The sequence below is a fragment of the Euprymna scolopes genome, chromosome 11 (assembly GCF_053919585.1).
Source record: "Euprymna scolopes isolate OS-2025 chromosome 11, ASM5391958v1, whole genome shotgun sequence".
NCBI lineage: Eukaryota > Metazoa > Mollusca > Cephalopoda > Sepiida > Sepiolidae > Euprymna > Euprymna scolopes.
In genome coordinates this window covers 97,095,078-97,111,397 of record NC_136492.1, presented here as the reverse complement: position 1 = coordinate 97,111,397, position 16,320 = coordinate 97,095,078, and the positions used below count along the sequence as shown (strand labels likewise).

General features: G+C 33.1%; 1 protein-coding gene across 2 annotated transcripts in view; it reads right to left on the bottom strand.

The window, feature by feature from the left end:
- The window catches only part of LOC145287976 (intraflagellar transport protein 80 homolog), a 510,341-nt gene that overhangs the window by 326,057 nt on the left and 167,964 nt on the right, over positions 1-16,320 (bottom strand). For both annotated transcript variants that reach the window (XR_013869238.1, XM_080135951.1), the window contains exons 10-11: positions 6,174-6,248; positions 4,046-4,209 (exon numbers count right to left, since the gene is read on the bottom strand). Coding sequence is in view for 1 of the 2 variants with exons in the window: in XM_080135951.1 (XP_079992077.1) it covers positions 4,046-4,209; positions 6,174-6,248 (239 nt within the window). In the remaining variant the exon portion in view is untranslated. The remainder of the gene's footprint in view (positions 1-4,045; positions 4,210-6,173; positions 6,249-16,320) is intronic.

Genomic DNA, 16,320 nt, shown 5'->3' with positions numbered 1-16,320 from the left:
TTAATATGGAGATTTTAGCAGACTAATAATACATTTGGCAATGCTTGATGTGGCTTCTATTGTAAGAAGAAGCTAGTAGAAAATATCAAATTCACATGTCGCTAGCTACATGTATAGCCAGGTCAGAAGAGATGACATACAGTTCTTAGTATTCCTAAATAGTCATGCATCTGTACTGACCTGGTTTGACATAACTTTATGGTAAGAAACAAATATTTGTTAGATATTAAAGATAGGCAAGTGTATGTTATAACAAAGGCTCTAGTTCATGAAACAAGATCTAAGGAGGGGGTATTTTAATGATAATAATTTAAAAAGTCAGTCACAAGCATGTTTCTGAGGAAACACCTTTACACCATAAGGACTCTGAACAAGGAAGAAATGGTGTGTAAAAGTCCTAGGAATTTATGATGTAATCAAACCAGCCAGAATAGGATAAAATGATAACCTTCATAGCCAAATGCAGGTTCCTGTGACTTAATAAGATGACCCAAACCTTGTCACCATGAGGAAGTTTCAGAAAATCATTCAGACAATGATAAAAAAAATATCAAACATCATTTCATTTTACAAAACTAATATTTATTTTTGTTGTAATAGAATATCTTACATCCCGTTTTCCTATATGGACACAAAAAGTCTCAAAAAAGAGTAAAAACGTTATATATGTATATATATATTCAGCTGACAAGCATGCCTAACAATGAAATTAGTAATACATCTTTATGCTTGAATTTTAAATAAATAAAAAACATACTTCCTAGTTACTTTCCTCCCCATGAGGGCAGAGTTAGGTTGGTTTTTAATGTGGGGAAAATCCAGCTCCCAAAACAGGGCACGTGAAGGATTTCTCCTCCAGTAATCAAGGACAGAAAAGGTGACGTGTAGAATCAGAACAGAAAATTAATATGAAAATTGTATGTCAAACGAAATTAAGAGATTAGAACTTACGTTTTATTTTTTAAATAATGATAATTATTAGCAACTAAATTTCAAACTCAAACAATATATTTAAATATTTGTAACATCACGTTTCTATAACTGGCTATATCAATCAGTCCCACTTTTTGCTTTTTATTTACCCTTACCAAAGCATATTGCCACTTAAGTGTAAGGGTTACTGTGATAAGAGCCAGATTTATAAGTGGTAGTCTGAGTGGGGAGTTGGGCAAGATGTTTGTTCACATTACATTTAAATTTCTGGTGCTGTCAGGGCTAGGGAAATATGGAGCAGAGAGAAAATTACAAAGGCACGTAGTCCAAGGAAAGAACTTATCAAAGTAGAAAATCATTTGGAATCTGGAAATATCTACAATGAAGGTGTAAGAGTAGCAAATTGAGCGAGTCGGGTGAATTTTCATTTAAACGTACAAGTGCAGTAATATCATTGAAGCACATTCCATTAAAGTATTTTATTCTTTTAGAAGTACAAGAATGCGACTCGGCAGTAATGTGACAGGGGTTGGAGCTTAACAGACAGTGTGGGACCTAATAATTTTGAAATTGTTTTTTTTTGCACCCTGTCCAACAGAGAGAGACTCATGGTTGGTTCACAAACACAGATATGACAACAATACTCGATACATGGGTGAATGGTGACTTTCTAAAAACATTTGCTAATAATTTTTGGTATGAGTTAGAAGCATAAAATGTATATTTGTATTTTTTTAACTCTGCTTGCTCTAATTTTTTCATTATGATTTAGCACATACTTTTCGTACTAATAATATAGAATTTTTATTTAAAATTCATTCATACCCCTAACCATGAAACCTTGTGACATTTGTTCTCTCAATAACATCACCACACAAACATCACATGGTTGTATTTCATATTTTACTTCAACTTTAAACATATTTGCTTTAAAAGTCAAATTAGATTATAATATGTAAAAGTATACCTTTTATTAAACTTTCTAACAGGAAGAATTTATATTAGTTTTATAGAAATAGACTATGCCCTCTATGCCTAGACATTCTGTCTTGAGACATTGCAAGCTCAAATTTTAGTATATACTAGACCATCTGTGACCCGTTGCTAGCTAGTGTGTATACAGAATTAATGTATAAACATACAAAAACTGAATGCACGTGCGTACGAAAAAAAACATGGCAACCACTGAAAACAATACGGAATACATTGGACAATAAAGGTCTTAACATCATTGCGTTTAGATTAAATAAAAAATTCTTTATATAAGAGGGGTGTAATCCGTTGAAAGAAAATTGAAAATGACGAAAAGAAAAAAATACAAGGAGAAATTGTGCATTGTACATGGCCATCCTAGTTTGTTTTATTTTGTGTGTATTAACAGCCTTAAAAATATCGGGAAATAATAATTAATTAATATTTAAATGTGAAACTTTTTCAAAGCAATTCTTTTAAAAAGAAATCCCCACCCAGACACATTCTGAAGTGTTTCTACGTATTTTTAAAATGTTTGGAACTCATGACCCCCACCCTAAACCCCATCCCTCTTTTTGCCTCCTTCCCCCTCACCAAACTTGAAAAAATGCTAACGATTACATGCCTCATTTACCAATACATGGCCAGGAAGTGGGTGCTCATTTTATGTTAAATTTATATAGGAAAATGATCCCCTATTCGAAAATGTAAAATTTTTATTATTTTATTAAAAATTCCGGTACTTGTACAGTTTAATCAAGATATTAAAAAATGAAAATATCGAAAAAAAGGTTATATTGTATGTATCTGTTATGGAATGAAGTTCTCCAGCAAAAAAATTTCACTTAATTTCATCAAGTAGTTTTTTTTACAGCGAAAAAACAATTTGTTATGATACCAAGTAAAAGGTTTGATTTTTAGTAAGAAAAGCTAGTATTAAAGATGGGGAGGGAGTGTCGGCGCTTTAAACTAAGTTATCTCCCCGTGGCATGTTAAAAAAAATTCAAAGATAGCTACCTTCAACGCGCTGTCATAAAAACGTGTTTTCCTGTTGTAAAAAAAAAAAAAAAAAAAAACTACTCGATCAAATTAAGTGAAATTTTTTTTTGGAGATTATATACTGGTTGTAAACATGCTTAAATATGATACTTTAATGTATGCAAATTTTGTATTTATTGTTATAGAGTTAATTCTCTAGTGATTATTAGAGTGTACCCAATATATAGTAGTAATTTCAAAAGTTAAAAACAAAAAAATATGACTTAGGTGTCATCAGCTAGAATCATAACCAAAATATATAGCTCTCTAGTATTATTCATCACCAACTGAGCTAAGTTATATGCATATCAAAACTAAAAATTAATGTAGTTAAATGTATAAATGTATATTTATGTGTGCGTTGAAAATACATGTTTAGTCGACTTACGCCTGCCAAGTTCCAATTTTGACCTCATAGAAGCTATTTGTTCCTGCTAAAAACCAAATCGAATTTGGTTCAAAGATCCGAATCCCTTATATATCAAATTTCAAGTCTGTAAATCAAAAATTGATGTAGTAGTTTGCTAGAAACCATTCTACATACACACAGACAATCTCACTTTATATATATATATATATATATATATATATAAAATAATTTTTAATGTCAATACATAGTTAAAACAAAATAAACTGCTTTGGATTTTTAATGCTACTGATAATGTTTAAGCATTCTTTTTTTTTCTTTTTTTTTTTTTTTCAGATCACTTATTTTTGAATTAATGCTTTGAGACATGATGTAAATCATAAATCTATGACCTCATGTCAATGCTATAATTATTTTGTTAAGGTAATGTTTTAAGATCTGTTTATATGAAAATCTAAATAGTTCAATTCGTAGAACATCAGATTAAAGATCTTAAAGTTTTTGGTTTCAATTTTTGGCCATGTCATCGACCTTATTTACTGAGAATTTATTATTTAGTATGAAATACAATATTTTCCATTTCTAAAACAAGTAAAAATATTTTGATATTGAAATTAGACAAATTCTGCAATGTATTTCTAATGTTTATAAAAATTATGACTGATGGATAGACACACGAACAAACAAACACAGAAAATGACCCTTAAATAGATTTAAGTAAAAAAAAAAAGTTACCCTTTTCATCTTGTTTAGATCTGATAGCAAGTGTATCATTACTGAGAGAAACAGTCAACTTATTCATAAGTTCTGCCTTCATTCCACTGTATTTTATTGGACTAACCAAACGGCCATCATACGAATGAATGCTGACATTTAAGCCATCAACCAACAGGAAATGCCTGAAATGCAAACATCAAAATCATTTTAGCAAGGTAGTCTTTCCTTACTTTCTTAGTGAAAAAATGTCAACATAGCAAAAATATTCTCATGAAATATACAGTAATTTGAAGAGCAAAATAAAATTAAACAAATACACAGAAAAACTTGAAGGTGCAGCTATCGATTATTTCTTTATAATAATGCTTATTCATGATTAAGAGCACTGTTTGTAACAAAATGTTTTTGCATTAAAATGTGACAGTTCATTTCAAGTGGACAGCAGCAGGTCAAGGTGACCAAGATGCAAACGTCAGCCAATAAGATTTTGTCCTCCATATTTCGAGATGTACAAAGTATTTTATTCATTAATTACATTGAGAAAAGAAACACCATCAATAGCGAATATTTGGTGTATTTAAAAGAATCGCCAACAACTGACCAAAAATGATGAATAAAAAAATATTTGGTGTCAAAAGTCGAATGAATTGCACTTCCAATTGATCTGACACCCACTTATTCTCAATTTCAATGACTACTGGCTCTTTGCAGATTATAAGATAATGTTACAGAGAATTAGATATTGTGCCAGCCTCCCATTCTCAGGTCAGCAACTGACCTCTAACCTCATTGGAAACTGTGGCTCGTGATCGTCTTCTTCCGGGAGACATTCACAAAAAATACCCAGCATCTCAACTCTGTGTTGAGTTCTGCTGAAAAGCAAAATAAAGCTTTGTATGCACGCTGGAAAGAAGACAGACACTCAGGGTTTCTGGCTAAAAAAAGTTAATTTCACAAAAGTTACAGTTTTTTTTTACATATGGACATCGTCAGTTCACAAAAAAAATTTTAAGTCTCACAAAAAATCTTATTCTTCGTCCACTAGATGGCAGTCACGATGAAGGGGGGGGGGGGTCTCAGATTTAAGGGAGCGTATTTCTTTCACAAAAATTGGCTTCAATCTGCTCAAAACAATCTGGGTGTTTGCTTAAATATTAGGGTAACAGGGTTGGGTTGGGTAATCTGCCAGACCAACCAAAATTCAACACATCAAAAGGGGAATCTTCAGCCATTTAGCGTGTGTGCAATTCAGCATATCGTCCATAGTTTGAAAATCTGGGACCAAAAATGAAATCTTTTCACACGATCCTAAGCGGTCAAATCCTGTCATTCAGAAAGCCATAGTCTGAGCAAGTGTTCTCCAGGCCAACAAGTACAAATCTCATTTCTACATTATTTTGACATTTCCGGTCCCTGCGTTTTCAAACAATAAAATTTATATCAGTTTTTCTCACGTAAAAGTACATCACTTTTTAGGTCACCTGCCGCTGTCCGGGATTCAATTAACATTCAACAGACAATCTTAGCATATTTACCCGGCCTCCTTCAGGGTTTGGGGGGGGGGGTCTCAACCTCCCCAATAGGGAGCAACATCTCTCCCTCAAGACGGTGACGTCACATATGCCCTAATTAAAAACTGAAACCAGAAACTGAGGTGTATTTTGAGGTCAAAGACAAATCGTTCTACAAAAATGGTACTGAATTGTTAGAAAAGCGTTGGAACTAAACAAAGACTATGTTGGTGAATAAAGTTTAATTTTGCCTAAAAATTATTATTTTTTTAAATTAAGCCTGGGACTTGGGTGGTGTCTTATTTATTCAAAGAATATTAAACTGACAAGAACAATTATTTTTCTGGAAGAGGAGACAATTCTTCTTAATATCTTTAAAACTTAGATACATTTATTATTTCAAGAGAAATATTGCCATCAGCAGTAAATTATACAAACATCTGAAAAAAATCAACTATAAAATTTCAACAGGGTTCTAGTTAAATCAATAAAATGTTTTAACATTTCTCAATCTGAATCTATATTTGGAATGAAAATGTAACTGGATTTAAATATATATTTTTTAAACAATTTGTATCACAAAAACAAAAGCAGTAAATTATATAAAATATTTTTAAGATAAAATTAAAAATTACTTTTCAGCTTGGACAATAAGAGTGACACAGCCATCTTTCAGATCAAATATTATTGGTGTGTTCCAGTTCTTGGTACTGAAAAATTGAGAAGAAATACAATGATTTTTTTTTTTTTTTTTGAAGTGCAACATTTTGGAGAATTTTTTTTTTTTTTTTTTCAGTGTTAAATTTTGATAACAGTTAAGAATCATTCCGATAATGCAATTATTCTATTAATATTTTATCATATAAAAATCATATAAAATGTCACAATTCATATTTATCATATAAAAAGTCATATAAAATGTCACAATTCATATTTATCATATAAAAATCATATAAAATGTCACAATTCATATTTATCATATAAAAAGTCATATAAAATGTCACAATTCATATTTATCATATAAAAATCATATAAAATGTCACAATTCATATTTATCATATAAAAATCATATAAAATGTCACAATTCATATTTATCATATAAAAAGTCATATAAAATGTCACAATTCCACATTTCAGAATGTTTTCATGAGGTTTGATCACTTGTATTACTTGGATTATTCAGACTATGATTAAATTAAATCACACAGAAATATTTTGTTCTCTTTATAAACAAATCAAGCATTTTAATCTTTTGGTTATTATAGTTGAAAAAAAAAAATGTTTCAATCAGTACCAGTGACATTATAAATACATTGTGCAACTATAGAAGGTTGGAAGTTACATCTTCTGAAACATTGTGAGAATAACATTAAAGATGAGAACACTAGTTAAAATAATACAAATTATCAATTCTCATTTCAATTCAAAAACTGATATTTTTATATATGAGGGTTGTTCCAAAAGTAATGCCTCCTATTTTTTTATTCTCCTGAACGGATCAGAGGGGATTGCAAATGACTGAACTTTTTCACTGATGACTTGAAAGTTTCATCTCTATGTTGCAAATATTAACGGTGTGAGACTCTAAGAAAGCAACCTCAGTCATAGACATACATCAAAAGCAGAGATGTGTCATTGAATTCCACCATGCAAAAAAAACGCTGAACTGATCAACATTCACCGGCGCCTGTCAAACATTTACGAAGCTGATGCAGTTAATGTCAGCATAGTTAGGAGATGAGTTCATTAATTTCAGAGTGGTGACAGAGATGTGAATGACAAAGTATGCTCTTGACACCCATGTAAAGCCACTGTCCTAAAAAACACGGTGCATCTTGAATAATGCTGATCAGCAGATAATGGTCAATTAAATGTGCGTACAGTTAAATGTGGGTTTCAATGCATGAGAAACAAAGTTTTCCTCCTTAGGATACAGCAAAGTTCATGCTGGGTGGGTTCCACGGATACTTATACAGAATCAAAAGGACCACTAATTGGATGTCTGTTGGGATTTGTTGAATCAGCACAAAGCCAAAATAGATGGATTCTTAGATTACATCATCATTGGTGACAAGATGTGATGTCACCACTACGAGCTGAAGTTCAAATAGCTGTCCATTGAATTGCACCACACAGTAAAGAAGTTCAAGATGCAGACATCTGTAGGCAAAGTGATGTGTGCTGTCTTGGGGGACAGGAAGGAGATCATCCTCCTGGATTTCTTGGAACCAGGGTTAACTGTCAGCTTTGATCATTACGTTGAAACGTTAACAAAGCTGAAGGCCTGGATTGTCTGTGTAAGGCCAAAGAATAAGAAACATGGCAATGCCAGGCCAAACACAGATTTGTGGACCATGGAATGTGCGACAAATTTCAGCTGGTCAGTGCAGTCTTACCCATCGTACAGTCTCAACTTGGCACCATCAGACTTCCACTTGTTCAGTCCTTTGAAGAACACATTATATGGCAGCATTTTTCCCATAACAATACCGGGTTAAGGGCTGATTTTTATGACTGAGGCATGAAAGCTTTCGTTCATTGCTGGCAAAATGCATTGAGAATGGTGGTGACTATGTAAAAAAATAAATTCTGGAGCACAAAAAAAATAAAAAAATTGCTAATTTTAATGGTACCACTCCCATTTTCATAGCTCTTTAACTTTTTGAATTAAAAAATAGGAGGCATTACTTTTGGAACAACTCTTGTACTAATAGTGAAAATGAGTCTTAAAACACGCACAAAATATATTTTTCAGATGTACAGAAAACAGAAGAAATTGCCAAATATTTTAAAAAATGGTTTGTATAGATTTGTTGGGAAATAGACAAGTTCAATTTAATAAAACTGAAAACAACATATTTGATAAAAATCAATAATAAACAATGTTAGACACAGCTAACTAATATATATATATATATATATATATATATATATATATATATCTCAAGCGCAGAAGAACATATCTATCACATAGGTTAGATTAATTGTTCTAACATATGGCTTCCAAAGACACAAGTAAAAAGAAAAAAAAAAGTTTCAGGACATTATGCTGAACAATTTCACATTTTAACATTGCAAAAAATGAACTGTGACCTTCAAAATCATGAGAGAAAAGCAAAATCAATGACCATTAAGCAACCAAAACTCAATTACCATTTCAAACAATCGGATTGAAAGGGTGTCGCTCACAAGGGAAATCGAGCAGAATATATATCGGAGAATTTTTTAATAAAATAATTTTTTAAAACTAAAATCTGCTGTTTATTTTTATTTAACAAAGAGAAATTTTTGTCAGAGCTATCAAAGAAAATTTTATGTATATTATTAGTTATATGTCTTCACTACAGACCATAGTTCTCATCAACGATATTTATATGTCTACTATATTTCAGATAATAGGTCTTTTCAAATGTATCATTCATTTACTAGGACGTTTTGCTTGTATTTGAATTGTTGTTGATTATTAAAATTGATGGAAAAAATTAGCACAAATATTATCTTAATTGGTGAAATTAAAAAAAAAAAAATCAAACAAAAAAAATAAAAAAGAATGCATTTCAAACTCAAAATGTTTAACAAAAACAAAGTGTCAGTCAGTATAGAAAAAAAGAAGGAATATATATATATATATATATATATATATATATATATATATTTAAATAATAGTCACCACTTATCAAGGCCCAGAAGCCACTCACAGATAAGGGTTATTGCGTGTACAGTAATTAATGGGATAATATCGTAGTAATCTTTAGTAATGGAGATTTGATAAAATGTCTTACTTAAGGGGGTGGTTTATCAGGAATTGGTTTATATTGGACTTTAAGACATCCAAGTTGTAGTCAGGTGGGAAACAGGCAAGCGGAAGAGAGTTCCACAGGTATGCACTTCTAAGAAAGAAGCTTTGTTCATGGAATCTACATTTTGATTTAGGCAGATAAAGAATGGGGGAAATTATTGACAGTGGTTTCAGCTAGACGAGTGTTTTTTTGCGAAAGATTGGCAAGGGGGAACCTGAGATTGAAGCTCAGATGAGCACTTGCCATGGAAATAACAATAAAACAAAGACAGGCTCGCAACGTCTCTTCTGTGGGAGAGAGGTTGCAGGGAAGAGAAAAGAGCATCCCCCACTAAGCCACAAAGTCTATTTTGTACTCTGTCAAGGCAGAATAGGCTGTTTTTAGCAGCTCCTGCCTAGATGTGGCAGCAGTACTCCATCCTTGGACGTACTTGGCTTTTATATAGATAGAAAATTGCATAAGCAGTGAGATATCTACTGGAGCGATAGAAGGATCCTACCATTTTTTCAGCGACCTTGACAACAGACTTGATGTACGTGTTCCATTTCAGATCAGGAGTAAAGGTCAAACCCAGAAGCTTATCAAAACATGGGGCTTCCCCTAGACAATAGCCATCCATTTCAATTGATGCCAGATGGGGATCAGAGCGTTCACGATGTAAAGATAGAAGCTTGGTTTTAGATGCATTAAAAGTGACCAGCCACCTCTTCCTCCACTGTACCACACGCTCAAGATCAGAGGAGAGAGAATCAGAGAGAGCTTTGTCATTTACAGCCTTTGATGTGTTGCCATAGTTGTCAACGAATGATTAAAGTATGTGTTTTGGGAGATCATTGATGTAGATCAGGAAGAGAGTTGGGCCCATGATGGACCCCTGAGGGACTCCAGCATTAATACTGTGGGCCTCTGATTTCTGCCCATCAACCACTACTCTTATGAGCCTATCAGAGAGAAATGATTTAATGATTGAGCAAACATTTCCAGTTATACCGTAGCTGGAAATCTTGTGAAGTAGACCTTTATACCATACCTTATTGGAGGCCTTTGATATGTCAAGAGCAATTGCCCTAGAAAGGAAGTCTTTGTCGAGAGATTCCTATGAGATATAACCGTTAGCACATCTGCTGTAGATCTGGCAGAACAGAAACCATATTGCATGTCACTAAGGTTATTTCTGCTGAGGTGGTTGACTACTTCTTTATTTAATATAACTTATACATATAATATATATAACAGCAACTTACTCATGACACACAGGAGACATATTGGTCTATAAAAGACAAAATGGCCGTGCACAGTTTTGTATGTCCAGCAAAGGCTTTTTTCGGGAGAGGGGGGCAGTCTAGGAGGGGGGGAGTTTACTATTTCTTAGAACTAGATTGTAATATCTACGATTTGCGAACAGAGATTGTCTATATCTTATTTGAGTGACTTTTACAAAATTCAAGCTAAATTTCTTTTTATATACACATTAAACAATGCTTCAAGCAAACTACTTAAACATATATATATATATATATATATATATATATATATATATATATATATATATATATATATGGGTCTTTATTATAGTGTGAAGGATGAGAAAAACATCATAAATGAACAATATACCTGACAAAGGTTGAATGTGTTGAAATATAGCATGAAGAACAATAATTTAAATTAATTACAACTTCTTGTTATTACTTTCAGTTTTTTCCATGGTAATTCCCATGGCCCGAGGAATATTCCTGAATGGGAATTAAAGCGATGGTCAGCGGAATGATGATTGCCATGACATGAGGATGAGAAACAATGGGTGGAATGAGCGGATGATTCAACAAGGATTTAATTTTCATGAGACTTTAAGACAACCATGTTATAGTCGGTTGGAAAGCAGCCTTGTGGTAATTTCTTCTACGGATAGAATGTTCTAGAAAAGAAACAGTTCATGGACGTTTTGCTTGAATTTTGATACAGTTTGTAGAAATACATTTGTTGAAGAGAATTTTTATTAAAAGAAACAATAAGTGCAATGTAAACAACTTTTGGGATTACAATCATAATTTTAAGTTTTCACAATATTTATTTTAATGTAATATTCTTACAATGCAATCGCACTGCAATTAAGATTAGAAAACTAAAGCAAGGGAGAAATGATTTGTAAAATAAGATCATCTTTAATTAATCAATAACGTACTTCATTTTACTGACTTATTATTTAAAAAAAAAATATGAAGTTAAAAATTCTACTGAGACTATTTCAACTTGCAAGCATTCTTTAGAATGGCAGAGAATAACATTGTATTGAATACTGATTTGATTTTGATCAGTGTTAATCGCATTGTAAGAAAAAAAAATTTAAAACAAAAGATTATAATCGTTTGAAGAGACAATTGTTCTTGATCTAAATTCTTTTAAATGATTCTCCAAATATACATCTTGTAAATAAGTGAAGAGTTTTACAACATATTAAACATAAAATACAGTAGCGTCCAAAATTAAGGGACAAAATTTTAAAACCTATTGTTAGAAATAACAAGTGTGAAAAGATGAAATTTTGACAACTGGTAGTCATTATCATCCATAATAACATACTAAAATTTGAATCATTTGCAAAGGATAGAAAAAGAATTATAACAATCGTTTATTTATTTTCAAAATAGGAACGTCCAAAAGTAAGGGACAAAATTGAGAAAAACAATGTAAACAGTATGCTACATTCAAATTTTTTGATTTCCTCTATCTTAATAAGTCTTACTTTGTCATTTGTAAGCGTTGCATAATCCGGCACTATAGCGAAACACCAAAAACTTGATTGCTCTGTGAAGCTACACAAGGAAAAGCACACCATTGGGGAGATTTCAGAAAAAGTGAAACGTTCCAAGAGTGTTGTAGGCAGGGTTGTTAAATCCTACGATACTGGCAAAATAGTGTTTTTAAAACCCGCAGACCCTGCAAAAATTCGTCCAGAGAAGATTGAATAATGCAGCGTATGTCATTAAAGGACCATTTTAAGTCTTGCACAGAATATGCAAAGCAAATCCCAGAAGTCTCTGAAATCTGGACATATTTTTTTCCTACATTAGAAAATACAACTTTATCCAAAAAAAAAAAAAAAATTAACAGTATAACAACGAATATTTTCTATAAATAGATGATACACGTGCATACAATATCCGGGTAACAGAAAGCACCCTTCCACCTCTAAAAAAAATATGGCCAAATTCTCCTTTAGCCATGCCAAACGGGCTGGCGTCCAGGGTGCCTAAATAAATGTTAAGAACTATTTTCTAAAATTCATCTTGCTTCTAAGAAATGTATACATGCTCGTTTATTTCTGTTTTTCTTTGGTTTTCTTTTATTTGTATTTATTTATCATCTTTATTTGTCTTTTCTTTGCAAACCTTATCTTGACTAAAGCTGAAATTCGTTACCCTCCCCGCCCTGTTTCACTCTTATATTCCAAGTAAACTAGGGGGTAAAAAAGCCTATGCAAAGCAAATCCCAGAAGTTTCAGAAACCTGGACATATTTTTTTCCTACATTAGAAGAAGATATGACTTTATTTAAGTAATATACTTAAGATCTACAATTACTATAAACTGACTTGTACTGAAAATGTGACTTTTTTGCTATCTATTAGAAACCATGGAATATAGTTTCCTTACTTTCAATTATATCTGTACCTGAAATATACAGCGAGCTTAGATACGTCACTAAGACTTTCTGAATAGATACACAATGTTTTGTGCCTGACCTATTTGACTGCATTTAACTACGAATCCCGACACTCCATATACTCTCATTACGGTAGAAACTCTCTTGCGTGCCAATATATTCCTTTCCTCCAAGATGACTGCCATTGTCTGATTTGCATGTTAAATAAATAACTAACACAGATCAATAAATAAAAAATTTAAAAAAATGAATTTTTTTTTTTTTAACTAAATTTTATTTGATTATAAATTCTAAAACAGAATTCTACTGTATTCTGTAAGTTAATCCTCTCCTAAAAAACTAAGTCTACTCTACTCCCCAAGCTGCTACTAACACTCATACATTACACACGCCTGGAGGGAGTCCTTAGCTTTCAGCCCTTAACCTTCACACGCTGACCAATTGGAGGTCACTATCACTAAACATCTACACATGTCTACAGCCAAGACATACATTATTTTATTCTTACCCAGGTAGATACTTACTAACTATGGTCTGAACTTAGATTTACAGCTATCTACATTACATAGCAATAGCTGTCTCTTCCTTAGTTTTGCAATGATAAATACAAAAACTGAACTGATACTCTGTAATGCAAAATACAACTTCATGATTTTTAAACGAAAGCAGAAGATATCTCCATTAGAAGTGGAAACATACTTAAGACTTACAACCTCCATATATTCGCATCCGCTGGAAATCTTCCCATGTATCTATTTACTTTATTATACATACTGAACACACCATAACTTATAATTTTACTTCCAATTTATACCTGTACTCTATTGTACTTCATATCAAAAATGACATTACTTGTATCTGACAGCATGGATATCTCATGCCATCTAAAATACTCAGAGCTTGGGCAACCACATTTTAACTAAATCTTAATATCAAGCCATTCTGTAATGCGTTATCCTATTCCTAAGCCCACATATAAATAAAAAAAAAAGAAAAAATTAAAAAGAAAAAAAGATTTCTAAAGTTAAAGGGAAAATATTAAACCATATCTTAACTCCTTCCAACTAACCTGTTGCAAATATAGTTGCTTCCACTGCATGAACTGTTACTTACCCCCTCCTCCAGTAACAATGCCCCTTAATCACTTTGGATGAGTGTAATTTCTCAGTAGACATAACATTTACACACTACCCAGTAACATTAACTACTCACCCGGGGTCGCAGAAATACCTGGATTAGGACCCAGGCGGGGCAAACCCTCTCGGTGCTGATGGATCCATAGATATTCCCAGATCATCCGTCTAGGAGAAGGAAAACTCTGAAGCTAAACCTAAGGGGAGGGAGGTCCCTCTAGTCTTGGATGACATCCTTTCCATAGATGGTGACTCGAACAAATTACCGGTCTGCAAACTTAAACTGCTTAAGGAGTTGATAGGCACTATCTATCGCCCGGCTACCATACTCCTTCTTTGCCTATTAGCTAGGCGTAGAGGTCAAAGCACAGGGATTCGACAGAAACACTCAGTGGTCGATCTTGTTTCCTGACTAGGGCAATGAACGCCGTTTTCCCCCTCTCCCGACACATCCCATCCCCCTCTAAACTGGGCACTTGAGAGTGTTTGAACACCAAAATGCCAGTACAAGTAGATTGGGTTGACCATCGTCTGATGGGTTGAGGGTACCAGATTGACGGTTCCTGGCTGCTGTTCCCGACTGGTAGTACAGGTGCCCTAACTCTTTGATAGCGCTTAGAGCGGCAGGTCTATCAACAGTTGAATAATATCAGGATGTTTGTAGTGCCATGTCGTGCATGGAAAGGGACCCTGCACTCATCCCTGGTGGGCTTTCCTGAGGCCACAGTCCTAGTAGATGGAAGGTCAGCTGATGGTCTACTTGTGTTACATGCCTGGTGTTCTGCATCACCATTTGTTCAGCACCCCTTACCTAAAATTAAACTCTTAAAAAAAAATATGACAGTACAATCTAAAATTACGCTTAAACCAGGACAAAACTCAAAGAAAATCAAATTGCCTCCTCCCTTGTTATTATGGATGATAGCGACTACCAGTTGTCAAAATTTCAGCTTTTCACAGTTGTTATTTTTAACAAACATTAGTTTTTAAAATTTTGTCCATTAGTTTTGGATGCTACTGTATATACTGATATTGATCTACATGGGTAAATACATTTTGATCAGTTTGATCGGGCCTATAAAACTACATACATAGCTAAGCGAGAGATAGATCACATTACTTATTCAGTTAATTATAAATGACAGCTAAATAAAAACAAATAGATTAAAATAATTTTTATCAGCTTTTGGTATTTACCCGTCACTTGTTTTGACAATTTTTATGGACTAATTTTTTTCTTTTATCTGTATACATGTTGCTAAAGAATTCGACTATTTTTTCTGTGATGTAATAATACAGAGAACCGATGGTGCCAGGAATTGAATAAGAATCAACACTTTCAATACTTTTATTGTCATTGAACTCAATGAAATCACCCATTTTTCAATGCAATTGATTGCTCTAGTCAGGGACCCATTGTGGTGGACCAGGAGGAAGGCTCACATACCTCCTTGCAGTAACTTAGTCCACAATACATTGTAGTCTACATTGCATCTTGTTTATTTTATAAAATTATTTTTATATAAGCGCTTGAATTAAAGCAAAATGCAAAAGTCAAGTTTCATGGTTCAATTGTGCTCTAAACAGAAATATTTATTTTGAATGCACCCCTGTTTTATCAAAGAACCTACTGTTGATTTTATATGCTGGGCCCTTCTGCTTGTGCAATGATAAAACTTTGCAAATGCACTTATAATGTTAGGCTGTCTAAAAGTGTTAACTTTGATCAAAATTTGACTGTTCCTTCCTTAATTAGATTTCTTCAATTATTAATTTTCTATACTTATCAAGAACATTCTGATACAAAATCTAAGAACACTTCCAGATACATATAGTACATTTGTGTGAAATTTCAAAAAAATAGACTGAGCCATTTTGGAGTCTATAGGGAACAAACACACATACACAGACGCATACACACAGACAAAGCACTTTTTATATGTTTGTTTGTTGTTATTGTGTCAGCGTTCACCATTGGTTGGTTAAGCCGGCTCCTCCAACTGAATTCTTTACATCTCATATAAATGCTGCCCAGCACATCAGTTTGAAGCTGCAGTCGATATCAGGTCCAGCCATTCATGGTTCCAGTACTCTGTAGAGGCGAGAACACAGGATCAGATCGGCACTTTGCTGAACCAGTTTTTCAGCTGACCACCACATCATTTCTTCCAACCCAAGAGTGTGACC